The following is a 22,403-nucleotide window of genomic DNA, read 5'->3' as shown; positions in this document are numbered from 1 at the left end:
AAGATGCTTTTGGCAACTTTATGGCGGCAAAGGAGAGGAAATTGTACTTCATAGTTTAATGGACTTCATTGTTTGTTTGTTTGTTTGTTTTACCACTCTATCCTAAAAAAAAATCTAAGTGGTTTACAGTAATATTTATATTTAACAAAAAAAAATTCAGAAACCATAAACTAAGTATTATGGAAATATGTATTCTTAATTGAAGCAGGCTCAGTAGTACAATGGTACCTCAGTTTAAGAACAGCTCTGTTTACGAACTACTGTATATTCTGGCGTATAAGACTACTTTTTAATCCAGGAAAATCTTCTCAAAAGTTGGGTGTCGTCTTATACGCCGGGTGGAGAATCTGCGGTCGAGTATATCTCAAACTCTATATTTTAACTGGAAAAGTTGGGGGTCGTCTTACATGCCCAGTCGTCTTATACGCCGGAAAATACGGTACTTGGTTTATGAACTCGGCAAAACCGGAAGTAGTGTCCCGGTTTGCGAACTTTACTTCAGTCTAAGAACGGAAGCCGAACGGTAGAAGGGCACCGGCGGCGGGTCTCGGTTTAAGAACAGTTTTGTTTAAGAACGGACTTCCGGAACGGGTTAAGTTCGTAAACCGAGGTACCACTGTAGATGGACAGCCAGTGTATATTAACAATGGTGTCAAATGGAATCTTTGAATTGTTGAATTGGAAAGGACATGTTCTTGGCCATGTGCCCCTATCAGCAGTCTGCCCCCCCATTCTGCACCAGCTGGAGCTTCTGAACCGTGCACAAGGGCTCATTGCAGTAATCCAACCTTTAGGTTACCAGTCTTAGCTGATGAACCAAAGCTGATAAAAGGCACTCCTAGCCACAAAGGACACTTGGGCCTCTGGTGACATAAATGTATCCAGAAGTACCCACAAGCTGGGCATTTGCTCCTTCAGAGTACAAGCTCAGCCAGAACAGGTAACTTGCCTGTGTCCTGACATGGGAACCAAAGATGATTCAACTATTCAGACACAGATCCATAGCATTCACTGGTCAGTTATATGTTATTAAAGAAAGAAAGATTGACAATATGTCCACCTTGGCGTTTATTGTATTTAACTTCGCTGTATTGCAGTTAATATCTTCAGCATATATTTTATTTTACAAATGGTGTAAATGTGGAATTTGAGGGGGTTTTCTTAGCACACTGTTGTTTTCAATTGCCACAGGCTCCTGCACAGTGTCTTCCAGGACAATGGCAGTGGAGTATTCCACAGGTAAATTATATTCAATCTCCGTAATCTGTTTGTTTATTTATAACATTTATATTGCACCTTTCCTCTAAGTAGTTTAAGGCAGTATAAATAGTCCCCTTTCCTCCACTACTATCCTTAGAACAATTATGTAAGATTAGATTAGGGCTGTCAGATAGTAACTGGCCAGAGGTGACTAGTAGCCTTTGTGGCTGGGATTTGTGGTGTGGATTTAAACCTAGTATACCATACTACCTCTTCTTTTGCTCTCTGTTGGTTTGAGGTATACACTTCATGATGCCACGTGATACAGTGGTGCCCCGCTAGACGAAAATAATTCGTTCTGCGAAAATTTTCGTCTAGCGGGTTTTTCATCTAGCGAAGCGGCAATGACAGCCGCGCTTTCGCTAGACGAAAAATTTTCGTCTTGCGAGGCAGCCCCATAGACTTTTTCGTCTTGCCTTCGTCTAGCGAGTTTTTCGTCTTGCGAGGCATTCGTCTAGCGGGGCACCACTGTATAGTGATTGCTCCTGGCAGACATGCAGGTCCAAACTTAATGGAATGGAATGGACTTTTAATTCAGCAGAGGGATACTGCTGGTGGATGGGAGGTGGAGGAGTCATTTTTTGCTGTTTTCAAGGGGTTGCAGCCCCCTGCCATGCCTGAGAGTGGGGCTCCCTCAGCCCTCTAGAGCAGTTACTCAGAGAGTGAAAGTGAAGAGGCAAAAGTCATCCCCATAGAAGCATCCCCTGAGTGGAATGCTGTTCAGGGAATATTCCTGCTGGCAGGAGCGAAGTGTGGGTACAAGCCAGTAAATTCACATCCTAGAAATTTCAAAATTATACAGTTTCAAAATACTGCCTTCAGTAGATTCAGTACATTACCTCAGGTAATGGGACTGTTTTTGGCGCATAGTTCTAATTACTTGCTTGTAGAATTTTGGGAGGAGGGAATGTGATAGAGAAGGAAGAGACAAAATCTTTGAGTAAGCTAGAATTCAATTTAAACTGGAAACAAGTTACCATTCAAAAGCATGCACACTTTTTAGAATACATGGGTTTATAAGTGTCAGTGCTAAGTGTACCCCCAGGAGGAGAGCATTCCACTTAAATAATAGTTATCATATTTGCATTGAAATAATATATTACAATTTTTCTTCTTCTTTAGCTTGAATTCTTCTAACAATTGAGTGTGTCATATGCAAAACAATGTTTTCTCTTTTTTAGTCTCCTGCCTCTCCCACCTCATTCTTTTATCTACATCCTTCTGAAATTACTTACCAGCCCCTGGAGATTGCACAGGATGGTGGATGTGTCGCTCCACCTCTTTCCCTAATGGAAGCTGCAGTTCCAGAGGTACTTAAACTCAGAAAAAATATTTGTAGGCTGCATCTGCTCTAGCTATTTAATTATTTGTAGATAATTTGATAAGATTGCATAGAGAATGTATGAAGAAAGAATTTGCTATAATCAAACATTTTAGAAATCTGTGGGGTACCTTTCAATGAGGGCTGTGTGCTAGGGGGCCATTCATAGACTGAGTATTCTCCATTCACATATGAGAGAAAGTAATTAGCAGTACTAATTAATTGAGTATACTACAGTGACACTTACCCCTTCAGTAGTCTCACTGAATGTAGTAGTCCCTTTATTTTATCTTACAGAATTTTGAGGGAACAGTTTGGAAATAAAGCCCACTTCTATCAGTATAGCTCTGGTCTTTTATCAGTATTGCATAGTTCTGATCTCATTTCAGTTTTGTGGGGTGCTTCCAGACAGGGACCTTATATCACAAAAAAGGTTATTAAAGGCGCTTCTGCTTGTCCTCCATGCCAGTGGGTGGAGCTTGTCAGATTGTATCTGGGTTGGGTTTTTTCTGTCTCTCCCCTCAGTCAGTCCTCCCTTGTTCTCCACTACCTTTTCCCATTATGGACATGTGAGCAGATATTTCTGTATCTGTGTGCATTCACCTTAAAAAAAATTATCTGAGAAGTGGTGCAAGAGCAAATTTTGTGCAGCTGTGAGCTGAGTTTTTGATAGGTATTTCAATAATCCCCCTTTATTTCTGCTGCCAACATCAGATAATGTTTATCTGCAACATTACACACCCCTAGTGAAACCAAATAATAGGCATGTAGTGTAATACATTTAATTTATTTATCTTTATCTTATTTGTTACTTTATTATATGTACAACAATGGCTACTATAATACTAATTCTTTACTAATAAACTAGCCCTGCTATACATTCATCACCAACTGACACACCATCTACCAGGCACTCCCAACACCACTCTCAACAGCAAACTGTCTCTCCAGCAACCCTGAAACTCCCTTTCAGAACTCCCACCCTTTCAGAACTCCCTCCCACTCATTCTCTCCCACTCTAACATTTAATTCCTCTGATTTACTTAACATTCACCCTGGGTACTCCATACATACATGTGCTTACAATATTATGTACAAAAGCACCAGCATCACAAGGTCCACATTAAATTGCTGTATTAATCTAAAAAAGATAGAAAGATAGAAAGTCTGATGCATCTATTGCAATGTAATCCAGCATAATCCTTCACATGTACTATTTGGAAATAGTACTATTTGGAAATTCAAGCTGGAAACAGACATGGCTCTCACTCAGGCTTCTGTCTGCTTCTGGTTCCCAGCTCACCCCACTAACTTTAGTTTTTGTCCTTCTAATTACTAGCCAGGTTGGAAGGGGCACCCAGACAGTTGAAGGGGGATCTATCCATTTACCCTCTGACCAGAGCAACTTCGTTTCTTATACTAACAACCCATACTTAGGGGCATTATGGCCCTTGGCTGGCTAACTCGACAGTGGGATATTCCATTAGATTCCAACCCTTGTTGGAGCCAGGAATTAGAAGGGACTCAGGCATACAGCCTAACACCTGCCCCTAAACTCTCAACAGTATGAATAGGGAGAAATAGGAACCCTGATATCTTAGCGTGTGTGTGTGTATAATAAATAGAAAAGGAGAGAGTATAAATATAACTGACCCCATAATTGTTAAGGTGTGCATGGAGTATGAAGTGCTTCAGGTTTGCTAAGTTTAACAAATATTTCAAACAGCTGCTGGACTCCTCAGCAACCCTGCTGACTCCGGAGGGTTAAAAATAAATAACTCATCTACTTTCTGTAGAGTTAAAATGGGAGACACATAATCTGCAAAGAACCTTGAGTGCCAGTAGGCATAGAAGGGGCATAGGCAATCTTTAGTCAAAATATGTTACCTCAATAAGTACCTGAGAGCAAGCTAATTTGGGGGAGGGGGGTTCTGTGCAGTAAGGATAGAAGGATCTGTCAATTTCAGTTCTCATTTTCTCATTTTTTTAATCTTCATTTCAGTTCTCCACGTTTCTGCAGCAATTTGAGAAAATCCTCATGAAAATTCTTCAGCATTTAATTTCTCCTAATAAACACATTTTGTATACATGTTAGACTAATATACACATTTTGCAAGCAATTTTTCTAATATAATGCATTTTAATCTGTTGTTTTCACTAATACATAATTTTATGCGCACTTTTACTTAATATATGCATTTTTTATAAACATTGTTGAGAGAACTGCATCGCAAAATGTGGATAGGTGTGACTTTCTAAGGGTGGCTGGGTTTTGGTTCTTACATTGTTTTGGAAAGTGTAAATTGGACTGATTCGTTTTTAATGCAAAAGCAATCAAATTTCCATTGTGCAGCAGATGGGCCAAAATTCTATAGCTATATTGACAACTTTATAACTTGCAAACCAAAGAATAAGATTTCCCCCTTGCATCATACATTATATACATTTAGCACTGCCAGTTCTGCATCATTACATGCTTCCACTAATTTTTTAAATATACTGTGGATCTCTTCCAATCATTTTGAACCTTCTTGGCCCCAAATCAGGTAAAAAGGTGTCTGTAATAGCCCTAATATCTAACCTACAACAAGCAGAAGTCAGAATCAGGTCTGCACCTTAAATCTATTCTGACAAACAAACAAAAAAACCTGGAAATTTGCAGGTGAACAATTAGCCCAAGGTCAGTTGTGTTCTTGGATAACTAACCTAACATTAAAAAGCAGTTCTGAAATGATGGAATGAAAATCGCTTTCTGGGCCCATTTTTCATGTTTATTCTATTTTTAATATATACTTGTTTTGTAAATATATTTGTTTGTAAATATGTTTTTCAATATTCATTTGTTTACCAGCCATATTCTGATCATGGAGTTCAAGCATATCACCAAGTTTATGCTCAAAGTGCCATAGCCATGTCAGCCCCTGTGATGCAGCCTGAGTCTGTTAAAGTAAGGTCTATAATCTTCTTTTTCTTTGGGGGCATGTTTTAGCTGATGGGGACACAATTCAAGTTGGATTGGGAGGTGATAGCAAGAGAAAGGCATAAAATACCCTTGCAAAAGTATAGGCATACTTAGTTTTAATTTTTTTATTGTAAATCACATTGAGCTTTTGGAAAGGTGAGGTAAAATAGATTAAATAATTAACAAAAAAATGAAAATCCTTTGCCAGTTTATGTTGTTCTTCTTCTGACTTTACAGTGGTACCCCGCAAGACGAATGCCTCGCACAACGAAAAACTCGCAAGACGAAAGGGTTTTGCGATTTTTTGGTTGACCCGCAAGACGAATTTCTCTATGGTCGTGCTTCGCAAGACGAGGCATTCGTCTTGCGCGGTACCACTGTAAGAAGAACCCTCCCGCTTGCGCTGGCCCTCCCTGCTTGCCGCTCACTAACGATCGCCCTCCCCGCGCTCCCCGATCGAACTCCCTACACACGGCTTCCTCCTGCTCGCCCTCCGCGCGCTGCCCCATCGCAGTCCCGACACCTGGCTTCCTCCTGCTCGCCTTCCCCTCGCTCCCCATCGCCCTCCCCACGCCTGGATCCTCCTGCTCGCCCTCCGCGCGCTGCCCCATCGCAGTCCCGACACCTGGCTTCCTCCTGCTCGCCTTCCCCGCGCTCCCCATCGCCCTCCCCACACATGGATCCTCCTGCTCGCCCTCCGCGCGCTGCCCCATCGCAGTCCCGACACCTGGCTTCCTCCTGCTCGCCCTCCGCGCGCTGCCCCATCGCACACCTGACACCCGGCTTCCTCCTGCTTGCCTTCCCCGCGCTCCCCATCACCCTCCCCACGCCTGGATCCTCCTGCTCGCCCTCCGCGCGCTGCCCCATCGCAGTCCCGACACCTGGCTTCCTCCTGCTCGCCCTCCGCGCGCTGCCCCATCGCACACCTGACACCCGGCTTCCTCCTGCTTGCCTTCCCCGCGCTCCCCATCACCCTCCCCACGCCTGGATCCTCCTGCTCGCCCTCCGCGCGCTGCCCCATCGCAGTCCCGACACCTGGCTTCCTCCTGCTCGCCTTCCCCGCGCTCCCCATCGCCCTCCCCACGCATGGATCCTCCTGCTCGCCCTCCACGCGCTGCCCCATCGCAGTCCCGACACCTGGCTTCCTCCTGCTCGCCCTCCGCGCGCTGCCCCATCGCAGTCCCGACACCTGGCTTCCTCCTGCTTGCCTTCCCCGCGCTCCCCATCGCCCTCCCCACGCATGGATCCTCCTGCTCGCCCTCCACGCACTGCCCCATCGCAGTCCCGACACCTGGCTTCCTCCTGCTCGCCCTCCGCGCGCTGCCCCATCGCAGTCCCGACACCTGGCTTCCTCCTGCTCGCCCTCCGCGCGCTGCCCCATCGCACACCTGACACCCGGCTTCCTCCTGCTTGCCTTCCCCGCGCTCCCCATCACCCTCCCCACGCCTGGCTTCCTCCTGCTCGCCCTCCGCGCGCTGCCCCATCGCAGTCCCGACACCTGGCTTCCTCCTGCTTGCCTTCCCCGCGCTCCCCATCGCCCTCCCCACGCATGGATCCTCCTGCTCGCCCTCCACGCGCTGCCCCATCGCAGTCCCGACACCTGGCTTCCTCCTGCTTGCCTTCCCTGCGCTCCCCATCGCCCTCCCCACGCATGGATCCTCCTGCTCGCCCTCCGCGCGCTGCCCCATCGCAGTCCCGACACCTGGCTTCCTCCTGCTCGCCCTCCCCGCGCTCCCCATCGCCCTCCCCACGCCTGGATCCTCCTGCTCGCCCTCCGCGCGCTGCCCCATCGCAGTCCCGACACCTGGCTTCCTCCTGCTCGCCTTCCCCACGCTCCCCATCGCCCTCCCCACGCATGGATCCTCCTGCTCGCCCTCCGCGCGCTGCCCCATCGCAGTCCCGACACCTGGCTTCCTCCTGCTCGCCTTCCCCACGCTCCCCATCGCCCTCCCCACGCATGGATCCTCCTGCTCGCCCTCCGCGCGCTGCCCCATCGCAGTCCCGACACCTGGCTTCCTCCTGCTCGCCCTCCGCGCGCTGCCCCATCGCAGTCCCGACACCTGGCTTCCTCCTGCTCGCCTTCCCCGCGCTCCCCATCGCCCTCCCCACACCCGGCTTCCTCCCGCCACCGCCGCTCACTACAGTACTGTAAGTAACCGCTCTCCCCGCTCGCTTTCCCCACACCCGGCCCCGACTGGTTTTTTCCCATAGGAACGCATTAATTAAGTTTCAATGCATTCCTATGGGAAACCGTGCTTCGCAAGACGAAATTTCCGCAAGACGAAAAGACTTGCGGAACGAATTAATTTCGTCTTGCGAGGCACCACTGTATACTTGAAATTCTTTGAAACATTAGATGTTTGAGTAGATACTTAGTATATGGCATAGTCACAAAAATATTTCCAGTAGAGGGTGCTACAGTACAAAATGACATCACCAACAAAATTCAGTAGGAGCTAATCAGTAACAAGCTATGAAAAATGTTAATCATATAAATGTTTCAACGAATTACAAATACTATTTTCCTTTTCTATATTTTATTTTATTTTTTTCAAAAAATTAATTATCTGACATTGTTGCTAACTGTGTGAATGGTGACATTAGCAGTAGCAGCCAGTGAGGTGGGATGAAAGCAGTATTCAGCTGGGAGTGGAGGGTAGGTGTCCTTGTGGCCATCAGCAGCTGCCTCTGCTGTAACTTTGTTGTGTCTTACCAATAAGGCTAGAGTGTGCCTGTACTCCCCACTGCCTGCTATTGCTTTGGGTGAATATTTGGTGTATAGTTAAGCCTGACAGAAACTATTAAAAGACATAAGTCTACTGCAGAAGAAAGAGTTGCTCTTCCTTTGTTGTTTTAGTTAGATTTGTAAAATCATTTTGTAAAAGTTATATCACGGTGTCTTATTTTTTTACTTCCCTATTTGCAGTATACTGTATACTCTTAGCAAAGTGTAAAGGAATTTGTCCTTCAAAATTAGTCTGAATTAAGCTAATTAGCTATACACATGCTTGCTTTGGGCTAGACTCATCATAGGCAGAAATAGGACTAACAATTTCAGTGCATTTAAAAAACTTCCTGAAATAGTGCTACACACTGCTCTGCTTACTTACACTATTGTACTATACGGTACAATTGCATCATGCACAGGGATTATGTTCTGGGGATGGCACTTAAACCCCAACCCCAACCCCAACCTACCACATGACCATCATTACCTTTAAGCAATTTGCAGGGCCGTTCAAGTTCTCACAAGAGCCTCCCAAAGTCCTGTTAGCAAGCCCAAGAGTTTAAAAGCTCTTTCCATGCCAGGAAAAACCAGGGCAGAACAGGGTTTTAAGCTCTCCATTTTGTGTGCAGTTAATTTGCGGTATTTCAACTAGCCAGCTTTCAACCACATAAGGTTGAAATCAAGCAAGACACAATTGTACTGTAGTTCTTTTTTCCTTTATTTCAGGCTTAAAGAATACTGGCTGTGGTTAGCTGCATAGCTTGGGTTCTTTTCCTCTCCTTTGACCTTAATGGGCTACATAGCCTTCTGCTACTAGAACAAGGAGTAAGAACCCTAGCCAGACATGAAGTTGAATCTGTGATTATGTGCATTTCTGCTTTCTTCCTTCTGTGGAGTATGTCTTGCAGTGCAGAATCGGGCATCTACCATGCTTGAGAAACTTGTATTTTTTATTAATATAGCTGTCTACATGTACAGCTCTGAGTATGGAAAAGTTCTGAAGCTTGGCTGACCGGTGCTGTAGCAGATGGTTTACAAGGTGTGCATAGACTTGGAAGGGACCATGAGGGTCATCTAGTCCAACCCCCTGCAATGCAGGAATGTATCTTCCTGTTTAGATTTTTTTGTTTTGCTGCTGCTGCTGCTGCAGAGGCAACAGGAAATATTGTTTTGTGGCTGCTAAGCAGATTCTTTTTCCTTTTCACTAGTTAGAATTCATTAATAAAGCAAGTTTTTGGGTAGTTGTGTTCCCTCATATACCAGTATTTTCATTTGGGAATCCTGTAGACCTCTGAAAATTGGGTAGGCATGACCTGCCCAACTCAGTATCACAGCTGAAGAGGCATACTCAGAGCAACATCATGCATCAGCCCTTGGTACTGTGACTGCTGAGCAAGTCCTAAATGTCAGAGGTGGGGGAAAACAGCTCATTGGAAATACTCTCTCGTCTCTAACTGAACTCCTTGTGATTTCCCCCCGTGCCACAATTCTTGGAGAAGGGAGGAAAACCTGATGGCTTAAAATTAATGAGCTGATTTCTAGAGATGAGGAGAAAACATAGAGAAGGAAATGGCTAGAAAGCAATCTACATAGGCCACAACTTGCTACATTACGGTAGCTGTGCAATAGATCATCCACACTTGAGAAAATTGCACACCCATTGAGGTTTTTTTAAAAAAAAATTTTTTATTGCATTAGCCATATGGCCATAGCACATAGTAAAAGACCAGGCAGTGGCCTGGCACGATTATACAAAGAATACTACAGATACAGTTAAAACATTAGATGTAAAATCGTGCTGGATAATACAGATAAAATAGAGAACAATAGCAGGGCATGTCGACAGTGTCCGTATCAGGAAGATAGATAGGACTAAGGCTAAGGCAAGTTAGCCGAAAAGGTGGTCCTGAGTTTCAGGGCCTGTAATGTATAGATGGCCACTCCACGTGAAGTCAAAGGGTTGGCATCCGCCAGTAAGCATTTCAAGCGGTCATCGTCCCTGGCGATAGTCGGCGGGATTAGAAGGAAAAGCCTGGGTCTTATTGAGACATATAGTGGGCAGTAGAGGAAAAAGTGAATATAGTCCTCTATCTTTCCTTTGTTGCATGGGCAGAGTCGAACTTTTCAAAGTCAGATTTTCTGAGCTCTGAATGAGAGGCAGTTGTTTTAGTTTTAACATTGTGCATACAGAGGTATTCCCTGGAAAAGTGAGTGGAGAAAATGTGGCAGTTCCACAGTAAATGCAAAGTGTGGAAGCAGCCCAAGCAACAATCTGTCAAGGAACTGGGAGGACAGAAATTCTCTACACCATGAAAACTGCATATCTGAAAGATGTCTAAGCTAGAACCCTTCTATCTCACATCCAGTATTCAGTATGTTGAGAGCTTTAGCACCTTCCCTTTTATGCCCACATGGGGAACTCAGGTATATGGCGTCCCATCTGGGCAGCATGTTCATGTGTTTTCAGCCCTTTTAGAGAATGGAGTGCCTTGACTCCTGAATGCATAGCATCACAAGCCAGTAATTTCTTTTTAATAAGATTAGGCCTAACATTTGTTATCTAGGTGTGTGCATTTTTAAACAACAGATATGCAACTAATCAGGACCCATTATTTCAACTTAAATTTGTTATAAAGCTAATGAATATGCCTACCAATATCTTCTAAATGTCCTACAGCTCACATACCATTGCCACCCAAATTCGCCAGAAATTATTAGGCTTTTGGACCAACCAAAGAGATGGCTACCAAAAGCAACCTTCTACAATGAAGAATCTCCAATATTATAGAATGTAGTTGCTACATCTGGGCATTTCAGTAGGAATGGGGGTCCAATGGGCTCTTTTCATGGAGCTGGATACCATGTCCCTGAATCTTGACACCCCACTGCCAACCGTAGTATGTCATGAGTGCTTCCTTGCCTTCCATAATTCATGTTCACAGAGACATCTGGAACTGGAAATGAGCAGCAGCACAATGTAAGAGAGACAGACTGGAGTTTACGCCTTAATCTAAACAAGGGAACCTTTGGCCCTCTAGATGCTATTGGCTCAGACATGCTGGCTTCAGTCTCTTGTTTTATCTGCAGACAGTTATTTGCTCAAACAACAGTTTTCTGTTACTTACCTTGGAGTAGATGACGAGATGGATTTAGAAAATCCACCCCTCCCCAGCTTTCAACACGAATCACAGTATATATATAGCTCAATTGGGGTGAGGAGTCTCCAGTCGGGCCTCTAGGTCTAAAACAAATGGAGAAACCTTGAAGTAAACAGGATAAGCTTCACATGCTCACTTAGAAATGTAAAGTGAACAAAGTAAACACTAACGAATATTCAGATAGCAATTGATCATACTGTTTCTGTCTAATAACTAACAAGGTGGAGTTAATTTATTCTCAGGGTTTGGAGATGCTGATGCAGTACTTCTAGGAGTGATAGGTATGCTACAGTATTTTCAATACCAGTTCGTCAACCTGGGTATTGTTCATCAACCTGTATTTTTCCCCACCCAGTTATGGGCAATTCTAAAAGATTTGGGTAATTTCTTTCCCTTAGATTAGAACAAGACACATTCCTTTGAAATCTCAGCCTTGTTCAGATAGTTCCAGGCTGATGAATCTTCCTTGTGACCTCTGTGATTATTGCCAGATAAGTACTGGGGACAGAGGAGAGATACATATTTTCTAATAAAAATGGTAACCCATCCCCCCCCCAAGAGTTGTCAAAAGTGGGTAACAACAAATATAAAAATAAGCGGCAGACAATGCAACTGATTTAATAAAGTGTCTCATAAGATTTAGCAATGGTTGGAATTTTAGAAGCATTGTCTTTCTGCACAATGCACACACATTGGAACAATCCTTTCTAGGAGCAATGAACATGAGCGACCATGGCTGGGTCTGGCTGCCCAAAGAAAAGGAAATCAGAAATTAGTCATGTTTTAATGCCATTAAAACAGTAGGAATTAAGTTAGACATTACTACCTTAAGTCACATTATTTTCAGTGTGGCTAAAATAGGGCTAGTTTCCTCTGGAATACATGAAGTAACCCAAACAGTACTGGGACTACCTTGGCTGAATAGAAAGCTGGTGTCACGCAAGTACGTCATTACTGAAGCTACCTGAGAGCCTAGGAATTTCATGGTTATAAAAAAAGAGAGAGAGGTGATTTCAACCTCTTGCAGAAGCTGCTGTTCATGAACCTGATTTGTAGGAGACTGTTCTTGGCACAAGACTAATCAAGAAGAACGATGTAGTACGTAACATGCTGAAAATCAAGTGTAGGGATTTGTATACATGTACTAATTATTTGTGGATAAATAGAAAATTTTACATAATTGACACTTGGTAATTCACATTTAACCAGAGTGATCACCTAGGACTGATGGGTTTGCTGATCAATCAGAAAATTCTTTGAAATTATTTTCCCTCAGGAAATTGTTACGAAAACAATCAAGAGCAAATTTGCTTTATTATGGTATAACGCCATAATCTTCAACAATTCCATTGGAAAACTAACGTACCAGAGTTTGTCTTTATTTTTAGTGCTTTTTTAAGTCAGCTGGGAAATAGTTTTATGTAGTCTTGTTGTTGCTGTTACTATTTTAATTAAATAAATAGATTTGTGTACCACTCTTTATCAGAAGATCCCAGTTTAGTTCACAACAAAAATGTGGTCATTTTGTGTTGTAAATTTATTCCTTCCTTTGCAGACTTTGTTTATATATTTAGCAGAATTGTCATATACCTGCTTAAAATGTATTGTAATAACCTGCTATTTTGAAATGTAGTTTTTTCCTCTTTATAGGAAGCCAGGATACATTCTGTAAGAAGAAATTTTTCTCATCCTTCTTCTATGAGTTTAAAGCCTCGTTATGCACGAAGTCCTCACTTTCATCCTAGAAAAGATTACAGATCAGATGACACAGTGCTCACTACTTCTTCCTCTACAGACACTGTTAAATAGCACCATAGTTACACTTAATAGCTAATATGAAGGTGTGTAATTTTGTAGCTCCTAATGTTTATTGAATACTGCTAAGTCAAAATGTCCTTGCTTTTTGTAAGGTATTTAAAGACCTTGCACTTGTAAACATAAATTGTTTACTCTTAGTAAACATAAATTGCAGGATAAAATCATGGTTACCTTTATCAATTGGTATTCTTATATGGTGACAGACTTGTAATTGAGAAATATGCAGGCTATACATGTGCTGTTTATTATGCCATTTAAAACTAACATATTTGTTTTGCAAACCAAACTTAAAATTCATTTTCATCTGATAGGTTACAAGAATGAGTAACTAGAATACTGTATTAAAAAAAAACATTTTTGCTTGATGGAAAGCGCATGCTATGTTGGAATCCGAATATTTTATTTAACATTTGTATTTAAGCATATATATGTTTTTTTAAATAATTTGGTGCAAATACTGTTTTACATATTGCAACTGAAATAAAATCAATCTTTTTTTTTTAGTTTATAAAAATTGAAAATAATTCCATCTGCTTACGTCCACATAATTTTTCTGATTTTTGTGACTGATACTGTTCTGAAGGATATAAAATGCTACACACATTTTATGATACTATTTTGAATGTGCAAAAATACAAGCTTTGCAGTAATAACATAATCTTTTACAGTATTTGAAAACTTTCATTAAGCCTTTGTCTTCTCCTAGTGCAGGATCAAAATGAATCACTGCCTGTATCATGTCCTGAGGAGGAATACAGTTATCCTCTTCTCTACAAGGATTAGAATTGTTCTCCAGTAGTAGTCTCCATGGGGGGGCTGTGCGTGACCATGCAAAAGCCGCCCCCCAGTTAATGCGGGGAGCGGTCATTCTCTACAAGGATTAGAATTGTTTATTCCCTGCTATTGTTTTACAAGCTTTTTGTTGTAATCTCTCAATTTATACTTATTCTGGTAGAATAAATATGCCTGCTGTATTCAATTAGAATTGAAGCCTTTTTATCAAAGGTGAAGTCCAATTGTTTTTTTTTTAAGTCAGGTAAGGATTTCATAGAGTCAGTAATACTACATCAGCAAGGTAGCATTTAAATAAATCATTTAAGAACTGCTGATACTGTCTTAACAGCAAACTGGAAATAAACAAACATTTAAATACAACCTTATTACCTGCTTTTCCCACAGTGTACCTACCATTACATGTGGCTGGAGTTGGGATAAATTCAGACTTTTACTAAAATTTTATTTATTTTTCTAGTAACATGTTCACTCTTGAGTCTTTAAATAGGTTTGCACCTTTATAGAACGTAAAAAGATCATATGCAAAAATAATTTATACATTTTGTAAAAATGTTTGTGATAACCCAGCAACTATCAGATTTAAGTAGTTTTTATGTGAAGTATAAAGAACATGAATGGTTGGGGGTTATCTGTTTAATGTTACTGTTTTTATATTTGCAGAGGTTTTAAAATATATCTGTATAAATGTGTTGACATCTATTGAAACTGCTTTATAACTGTGAAAGGATTTGCTCAGTTGTATATATCCTTGTAAACAATATAAAAGTAGCCAAGAAAAGGCCATGTGTTCTGTTACTATGGCATTATTTCTAAGTATATCATGAAACCATTGTATATAGCTTATTTCATCCAAGCAATCAGGGTCAGTTTTGAATCTTTTGCTTGGGTTCCCATTTTTACTTAGTGTATTAGACTAAAAAAAGCATAATTTTCTGAAAATATTTCAAAATTGAGATGTCCAAAGAATGTTTGGCATTTAGAACTTCAATTTAGAAAACAAATGTCATTCATACTTGAAATCCTTTGTTCTTACTGCTTGCGTTACGGAGTTATTGATATTTATATCAGGTTAAATAATACCCAAGACTTTCCATTTTAGTTAATTCATTTAAAAGAGCAATATAAACATCAGGATTAGATTTTTTTAATCCCTGGTTGGCTAAGAGTTACTTAGTACACACAAATATAGTAATAGAAAGAAATGTCTAATGCATAAACAGGTCCCTCCCTCATACCTAATTCTAAGGGGTTATAACAGAAGTAAGAAAGCTGTCTTCTACCCTTTGTATCTGTGGACTGTTATCAATCCTTTTGAAATGTATGGATTTTTTTTAATGCAACATTACATTTTAGAATTTGGGTTAATACCTGGTCAGCCATATTATCTTGAAGGCTAGTTGAATCTAATATATTCCTTCCCTCTTATTATGTTTCTCCATAGAAAAAAATAGCTCCTGAGTCTAGTGTACTTATTAATTCACCTCATTTATATATTGAGGGTTAGCAAGCAAACATTTAACAACAACGCTCTGTGTTACAGTCCTGATTTTAAAACTTTTATTTGGGGTACATGGGAGAATCATATTTGCCATAGATTTAGAGATTGAATGAATTATTTAAGTAATGTTTACGATCATAACTCCAAACGTATTTTAAGAAATAGGTGAAGAACTACCATAATGTTAATTAAAACGGGACTTTTCCTACGACTGTTTTGAAATGTTCGAAAAATGTGAACACCAAGTTGTTATTTGTGCTAGTGAACTGGGGAAAATTCACTTTAATCATCACATTGTCATTTGACATATCACTTTGCTATTTCTTTATGCTTTTTAACATACTCTATAATCCATGTAACAAAATAAACTACTCAACAAACTGCATTCTACTAATAAGATAGACGGAAGTAACAGAACACATGGCTTTGCATACAGACTTTCTACCTGTATTTTAGTATAGTTTTACAATGTAAGTTTATTGTACTGTGTGTTAGTGTAAATGTTAGGGTAAAATGGTAGTTTTGGGACACTCATACTGCAGCAGCTTTTAAAGAAATGTAAATGTCACAAGGAAGATGTTTGAAGAGATACGCATACAAATCTACTAAGACGCTAGATTTTTAATACACGGTAATTCCATATTACTGTGGAGCTCTGATTTTGAACAATGCTACAAAGTATAGCAGAAGAGTATTATTTTGTTTTGGGCTTCATTATTGGACAGTGTTGATCAGAGCTTTTGGTGTGATAACAAAAGATAGCTGTAAAATGGCACATGAAAGCAGGGTGTATTGTGGGGTATTCTTTAACGTATTTTCAAAGGAATATAAGAGTTTACTTTTGCCATGGTAATAAGGAGTAGTTCATAAAAATGCTATATGTAAGTAGAATGTTTTTGCATTGTCATACAATTCTAGCTAAATTAACAGGGTACCAAAATGGCTCCTTATGCATTTACTGTAGTTCCTGCAACCTTAAGTAAGTTAATATAAATGTACAGAAAGATGTTTTATCAATAATTTTATAGTACTTCAAAGTTTTACAAATTTGTTCTCTACTCATTTTTTGTTTAAACGATGGGTATAATCCAGTCACACTGAAGGATTCTGTTAGGCTCAGTAGAGCCTTGATTTACACACATCCCAAACAAGCATGAGGCAAGGAAGCAGCTTTGTAGGCATATGTATGGACTTTCCATTCAACCTAATGCCTTTCGCACAACCTCTACACATACAAAGGAGAAAGCATGTCTCTATGAACTATTTGTGCAAGGGTGCTAGGCCCACACGGGACTGGATTCTGCCATGAATGTATGATATACAGTAACAATATTGGTTCCTGTAGCTTTTACCATTCTTTAAAAGCCAGTGGCTTTGTAACAAATGTTTCATCTAAATAAAGTATTCTTTATCTACTATTGGTAATGCAGATTCATTTTTAGAAAACAATAGTGACAGCAAAATAAAAGCAAGTTATGGGGGTTTCATATAACACCTTATCATCCAGAAACAGAATCCTGGATAGAACTATGTTGAAGGTGTCGGATCATGGAATAGTTCAGATCTTAATTTAATTGTTCCAATTCAGGCGTATCGTTGAGGGAGGACAGGGAGGGGTCATTGCTCCCCTTCTGGTGTTTCAGACCACATGGCCACATTAACTACCTGTGTATTGAGCAGCTATTATAAACAATAAACTGGGCAATGTGTTGCTGTTTGATCTTAGTTGTTGCTGCTGCTGTAGTAATAGGATGTAAAACTAAATTAACCACAAAACATATATCTTTAAAATATCCCCCCCCTGTTTAATCTTGAACAGAATTTCCAAGAGTAAGCCTTTAAACCTAGCTGAGAAACTCCTCAAACAATTTTGTCCCTTTCCTGAAATGTGAAATGGCTCTCAGCTTCGCTTGTATTCTATGGACAAAATTAATGGAATGCAATATAAGATCAGATGCCCCCTCACCAGCTCCAATTGTGCTATTGAATTCATGCCTTTAATTTGTTTCTGACCCAGCTAAGTGAGAAGCTGAGGCAGCTGTGCACAGGAGGTCCTCAGTACCCAGCGATACATAGGAAAGGTGCTCAGCCTAGAAGAATCCTCATCCGGTGTACCCAGTGACTCTAGTAGTTATCCTGACTCCAAGGAGCCTTCCACTAGCAAGTGAGGAGTTGTAGCCAAGGTGCAGTAATGGCAAAATGCAATAACTAGATAGCATTTTGACTCCTCAGGTACAACAGAAGAACTTAAATTTGCTTGGCTTTATATTTGAGGGCAGTTGGTTCATCAACAAACATATGGGACATTTTGAATTGTTTTAAATATTGTTTTTAATGCTGTAACCCACCCATCTGTTGTATGTGCAGCCTTTGAAACCTTCAGCATGTTCCTTGAGAGGGCAGTGTGTCCCGTGGTGGGACACCAACAGGTCACCCACTGCCTTGACAAAAAAATTGGTTTGCGGAAGCTGGTGAAACCAGGGGCTGCCAGGACCTGCTGGTGGCCTTCCAGTGGCTATATGACAACTTAAGAGGTAGGTCCTCGCTGCCCACAAAAAAGCTTAAGGGCCTTCTGGTAAGTTCATTTATTTGGGCCTTTGGGTAGACTCTGGTAGCTTCCTCAATCCCTTCCACTCCTGTTTGCCATGGTGGTGTTTAATGCTGCACATCTCCCATGGGTGCTTCCCAGCCGACTGGCAGCAAGAAACATCCCAGCAGCAAGGGCTGGTGGAATGCAGACCAGATCTTTGCCCTACTGCCATGCCAACCCTGCTTATCTGCTGTAAAACCAAAATTAAGTGGATTGTTTCAATTTACAAATGCTTATTCATTGTGCTTATTTCCACTGCTCCAATGAGCTGGCACACACTGATAAACTGAGGGCGCAACATGAGATTTTTAAAATCTCAATTTGACATGAAGACCAGGAACCAAAAATAATCCCTGCATGACTAGTTAAGCATTTTTGTTGTCGTTTAGTCATGCCCGGCTCTTCGTGACCCCATGGACCAGAGCACACCAGGCACTCCTGTTTTCCACTGCCTCCCGCAGTATGGTCAAACTCATGTTGGTAGCTTCGAGAAAACTGTTCAACCATCTTGTCCTCTGTCGTCCCCTTCTCCTTGTGCCCTCAATCTTGCCCAACAGCAGGGTCTTTTCCAGGGAGTCTTCTCTTCTCATGAGGTGGCCAAAGTATTGGAGCCTCAGCTTCAGGATCTGTCCTAGTGAGCACTGAGGGCTGATTTCCTTAAGAATGGACAGGTTTGATCTTGCGGTCCATGGTACTCTCAATAGTTTCCAGCACCATAATTCAAAAGCATCAATTCTTTGGCGATCAGCCTTCTTTATGGTCCAGCTGTCACTTCCATACATCACTGCTGGGAAAGCCATAGCTTATAACTATACAGACCTTTGTCGGCAAGGTGATGTCTCTGCTTTTTAAGATGCTGTCTAGGTTTGTCATCACTTTTCTCCCGAGAAGCAGGCGTCTTTTAAAAATTTCGTGACTGCTGTCACCATCTGCAGTGATCATGGAGCCCAAGAAAGTAAAATCTCTCACTGCCTCCATTTCTACCCCTTCTATTTGCCAGGAGGTGATGGGACCACTGGCCATGATCTTAGTTTTTTTGATGTTGAGCTTCTATGGGAAATTTGGGCTGTTTGTTCTTATACAGCTGCCCCCGGTGCTTTTCTCTGTCTCTGCAAGTCCAAAGAGAGAGAGAAAAAATTCCAGACAGTGTTAACTAATATTAATAATTTAATAATAATTTTATTTTTTATACCTATAACTGTAAATGCATTGTCTTACTCCCAGGGAAACTTCTATAAGCTGTATAAAGAAATCATTCATAGACGGGTCAAAGTTGAAGCAGCACATTTATTTGTAAGCGCTGGGATCATATAATCAGAATTGTAGAGTTAGGAGGGACCTTGAGGGTCATCTAGTCCAACCCCCTGCAATGCAGAAATCTCTAGTGCTAACTGCCAACTTGCAGGGGGCTTAAGATGTCTTTGAACAATGCAGTTGATAAGATTGTGGCTTAGTTAGGCTGCATGCCCTGAAGAAAACAAATAGAAGCAACTAGTTGAAAATCCACTCCTTTGCTCCTTGTTTTCAAAATGCCCCTAAAACAGAAGTTTTAAGAATTGTTTTACCTGTTAGCTTAACAGAAATATTTCCATAGAGCTCTTGTATAATGTGAATCAAATCCCCGCTCTGGTTTGCTATGACGTACATTTCATACTATTTCTAAATGGGACCTATCAAAAGCAGAGAAGGTGCTTTTTTATATTTTTTAACTTACTAAGTCAATACTCCAAATACAATTTGTACTGCTCTCTAGCCAAGAGAATCTTTTGCTATTGTGTGCATTTTTTTTCCAGCTGCCTGTGCAAAGGAAGTCAGATCCAAACTCACATTTAAAGCAAGAGTCTGAACTGCTTTTCATTTACTTTGCTCCCCTTTGAGATGCCAGAAGCAATTTCCTCTTGAAGTTGACTTCCTTTCTGGAAACGATTTTGTCTCAAACCATGTTGAGGCTCTCTAGTCCCATTATCTGACTAACTTGCTCTTTTTTTGTTCCCTTTCTTTGCTACTGTGGCAAAACAGACCTTCTGGCTGCAAGTGATCACGCTGAAGTTTTGCAGCAACTTTTTATTTCGGTGGTTTTCTCACATCATTATCAGCCAGCCAAGAGGGACAGACAAAGCACTCATTGGTGCCCTCTGCAACAGAACACTGCTAGCGGGGGCTGGCTGTAAATTGACGTGGCATGGAAAATCTCTGCTAAGTTTGTAACACTTTGTATGTTCCTGCAAGAGCAGTAACACTCTTGCCCAGAAGGACTTCGTCGCCTGAAAGCATAAAGGGTTATATGCCTGGATGTAACTATGGCTGGAAAATTCCTCCTGTTTCTAACTTGGGACTTGAATATTCTTTTTTCTTTGGTGTTGCGGCTAGCAGTAAACAGCATCTAAAACTTTGAGATTCCTTCCTCTCTCTTTTTTCTCCAATCAGAGGGAAACAGATTTTTGTGGCATTCTCCATTTCTACCTCCACCCTCTGCACCTTCCTGCCCCCCACCTCCCTGCTGGCTGTGACCATGGGGTGCGGACTCAGAAAACTAGAGGACCCAGATGATAGTAGCCCTGGAAAAATATTTTCAACGCTAAAGAGACCGCAAGTGGAAACAAAGACGGACTCTGCTTATGAGTACATATTGCTTGATTTTACTTTGGAAGGTAGGTATCTTGTTTCAGCAGGACTCTGTGTCAAAGGCTTAAATGGGAAAAAAAGTTTTCCTTATTTTATTTCTTCGGATTAGATATGGGGAAACTAATTCACGAGAATCTTTCAACACCATTCACTGTTAATCATTAGGCTAATGGCTTAGAAATGTGTTAAATTGTGCGTATGAATGTTCGTAACAATTAGTGCATTGGTGCCTCTGTTCAGAAAAAAAAGGTATTTTTCCAAATCTGTGCATAGCTGAAAGCCAGTTTCTGTCAGTATCGGCAGTTCTATTAAACTTGACAGTGAGAACTACTTAAGAGCACTTCTACAGTGGAAAATGCCTTTTAGCTTCCTATTCTTTGTTTCATAGTTCTGTTTTGTTTTTGTAGCTCAGGCATGGAAAGAACACTAAACGTTGTGCAGTTAAAAGGCAGACAGTGTGGGGCTACTTCCCTCTTTCGTAGGGCTTTTCTTGTTTCTAACCGACTCCCTGTCCCAGAAGTTGAAAACATAAACAACCGACCCCAGACAGCTTCCCATTAAAAACAGGCAGTTCTGTTCTGCTGTACAGTAGTTGCTTCAGGGACTCATAATTTTTTTCTGAAATGTTTTGGTGTAGCTTCTTCATGGCTATACAGGAGTTCTTGTGGGTAGCTGATACTAGTTATAAATTCTATGGTTGCAATAGCCAGAATATATTAATGTGTATTACAATTATAGATTTCATGAAGATTGCTGTGCAGGACACATTTTAGTCCATTACCTGCATTTTAGGCTTTTCATTCTGTATGCAATTCATTCATTTCTCTTTGGGTGAAGCAAAACTTCTTTGTGTGGAGAAACAGTAGCAACAACGACAACAACGTACTTTTGAGTCTCATGCTGGATTACCTAATACATAAGCGATATAATACTGGTCTATAAGTTTAAATCGGCAATTGATTTAATGCCTTCTAGATTTTGTTTGCAGCTTTTGTTTTGCGACGTAGTAGGTAGCATTTTGAGTTGCATAGCTTTTGCGTTCCTCAAAGTAGTTTTGATGGTGGTTATTTCTTGTGAAAAACAGTTACTTTTCATTAAAACATATGTTTTAGCAACTGAACGCAAGGAGGAGGGGAGGTGTCTTTACATCGCTGCAGAGTTCCATGACATATACCCCAAAAAATCAGGGTTTGATCCAGAATTTCCCTTTTGCAAATGGAAAGACTCTATTCGTGGAAAGGGTTGCAATCCAGCAGAGACTCCTTCTGGAGGAATGGGGGGGTAATCAGGCCCAGAGTCAGCAGCTGGCCTGGTGGGGGGCAAATGTTAAGCCCCAAAGGACCCACTGGAGCTGACAACAGTGGCTGGCATCTTCCTTCTACTTATTCACTACCAGGGCAACCCACCATTTTCTTTTTCCCAGAATGCTTCTGGGCATAGATGGCTGCAACCTTGGGCGGCGCGGCACTCTGCTTCAAAGAAATAAAGATTTTGGTGACCAGTCATCCCTCGCAGCTTTTCTGGAACCCAATATTTCCCCCAACACATCAGCTGTGCCCTCTGAGCTGGATTGCCTCTGCCCTAACCCGGCCACTGCAACAGGAGCCTCCGCTGAATTGCAGACTCTTTTGCAAACAGGAGTCCTTCC

The 22,403-nt window shown here is 41.4% G+C and overlaps 2 protein-coding genes across 8 annotated transcripts in view; both read left to right on the top strand.

Moving 5' to 3' along the window:
* Window positions 1-16,899, top strand: part of BOLL (boule homolog, RNA binding protein) — a 34,211-nt gene extending 17,312 nt beyond the window's left edge. For 4 of the 6 annotated variants that reach the window (XM_033169249.1, XM_033169231.1, XM_033169223.1 and 1 more), the window contains exons 8-11: window positions 1,192-1,239; window positions 2,442-2,570; window positions 5,433-5,528; window positions 13,080-13,569. In XM_033169249.1, coding sequence (XP_033025140.1) covers window positions 1,192-1,239; window positions 2,442-2,570; window positions 5,433-5,528; window positions 13,080-13,238 — 432 coding nt within the window. In that variant the 3' untranslated portion in view covers window positions 13,239-13,569. Of the gene's footprint in view, window positions 1-1,191; window positions 1,240-2,441; window positions 2,571-5,432; window positions 5,529-11,671; window positions 11,711-13,079; window positions 13,570-13,958 lie in introns of those variants that run through there. The other 2 variants (XM_033169208.1, XM_033169240.1) reach the window with 2 other exon arrangements.
* A 3,149-nt stretch (window positions 16,900-20,048) lies between these two features.
* The window catches only part of RFTN2 (raftlin family member 2), a 37,383-nt gene continuing 35,028 nt past the window's right edge, over window positions 20,049-22,403 (top strand). The window contains exon 1 of one of the 2 annotated variants that reach the window (XM_033169159.1): window positions 20,049-20,781. In XM_033169159.1, the coding sequence (XP_033025050.1) occupies window positions 20,643-20,781 (139 nt within the window). In that variant the 5' untranslated portion in view covers window positions 20,049-20,642. The remainder of the gene's footprint in view (window positions 20,782-22,403) is intronic. The other variant, XM_033169150.1, reaches the window with a different exon arrangement.

This window comes from Lacerta agilis, chromosome 1 (assembly GCF_009819535.1).
Source record: "Lacerta agilis isolate rLacAgi1 chromosome 1, rLacAgi1.pri, whole genome shotgun sequence".
NCBI classification, from domain to species: Eukaryota; Metazoa; Chordata; class Lepidosauria; order Squamata; family Lacertidae; genus Lacerta; species Lacerta agilis.
The sequence above is the reverse complement of the archived record's forward strand: the minus strand, read 5'-3'. Positions and strand labels throughout refer to the sequence as shown.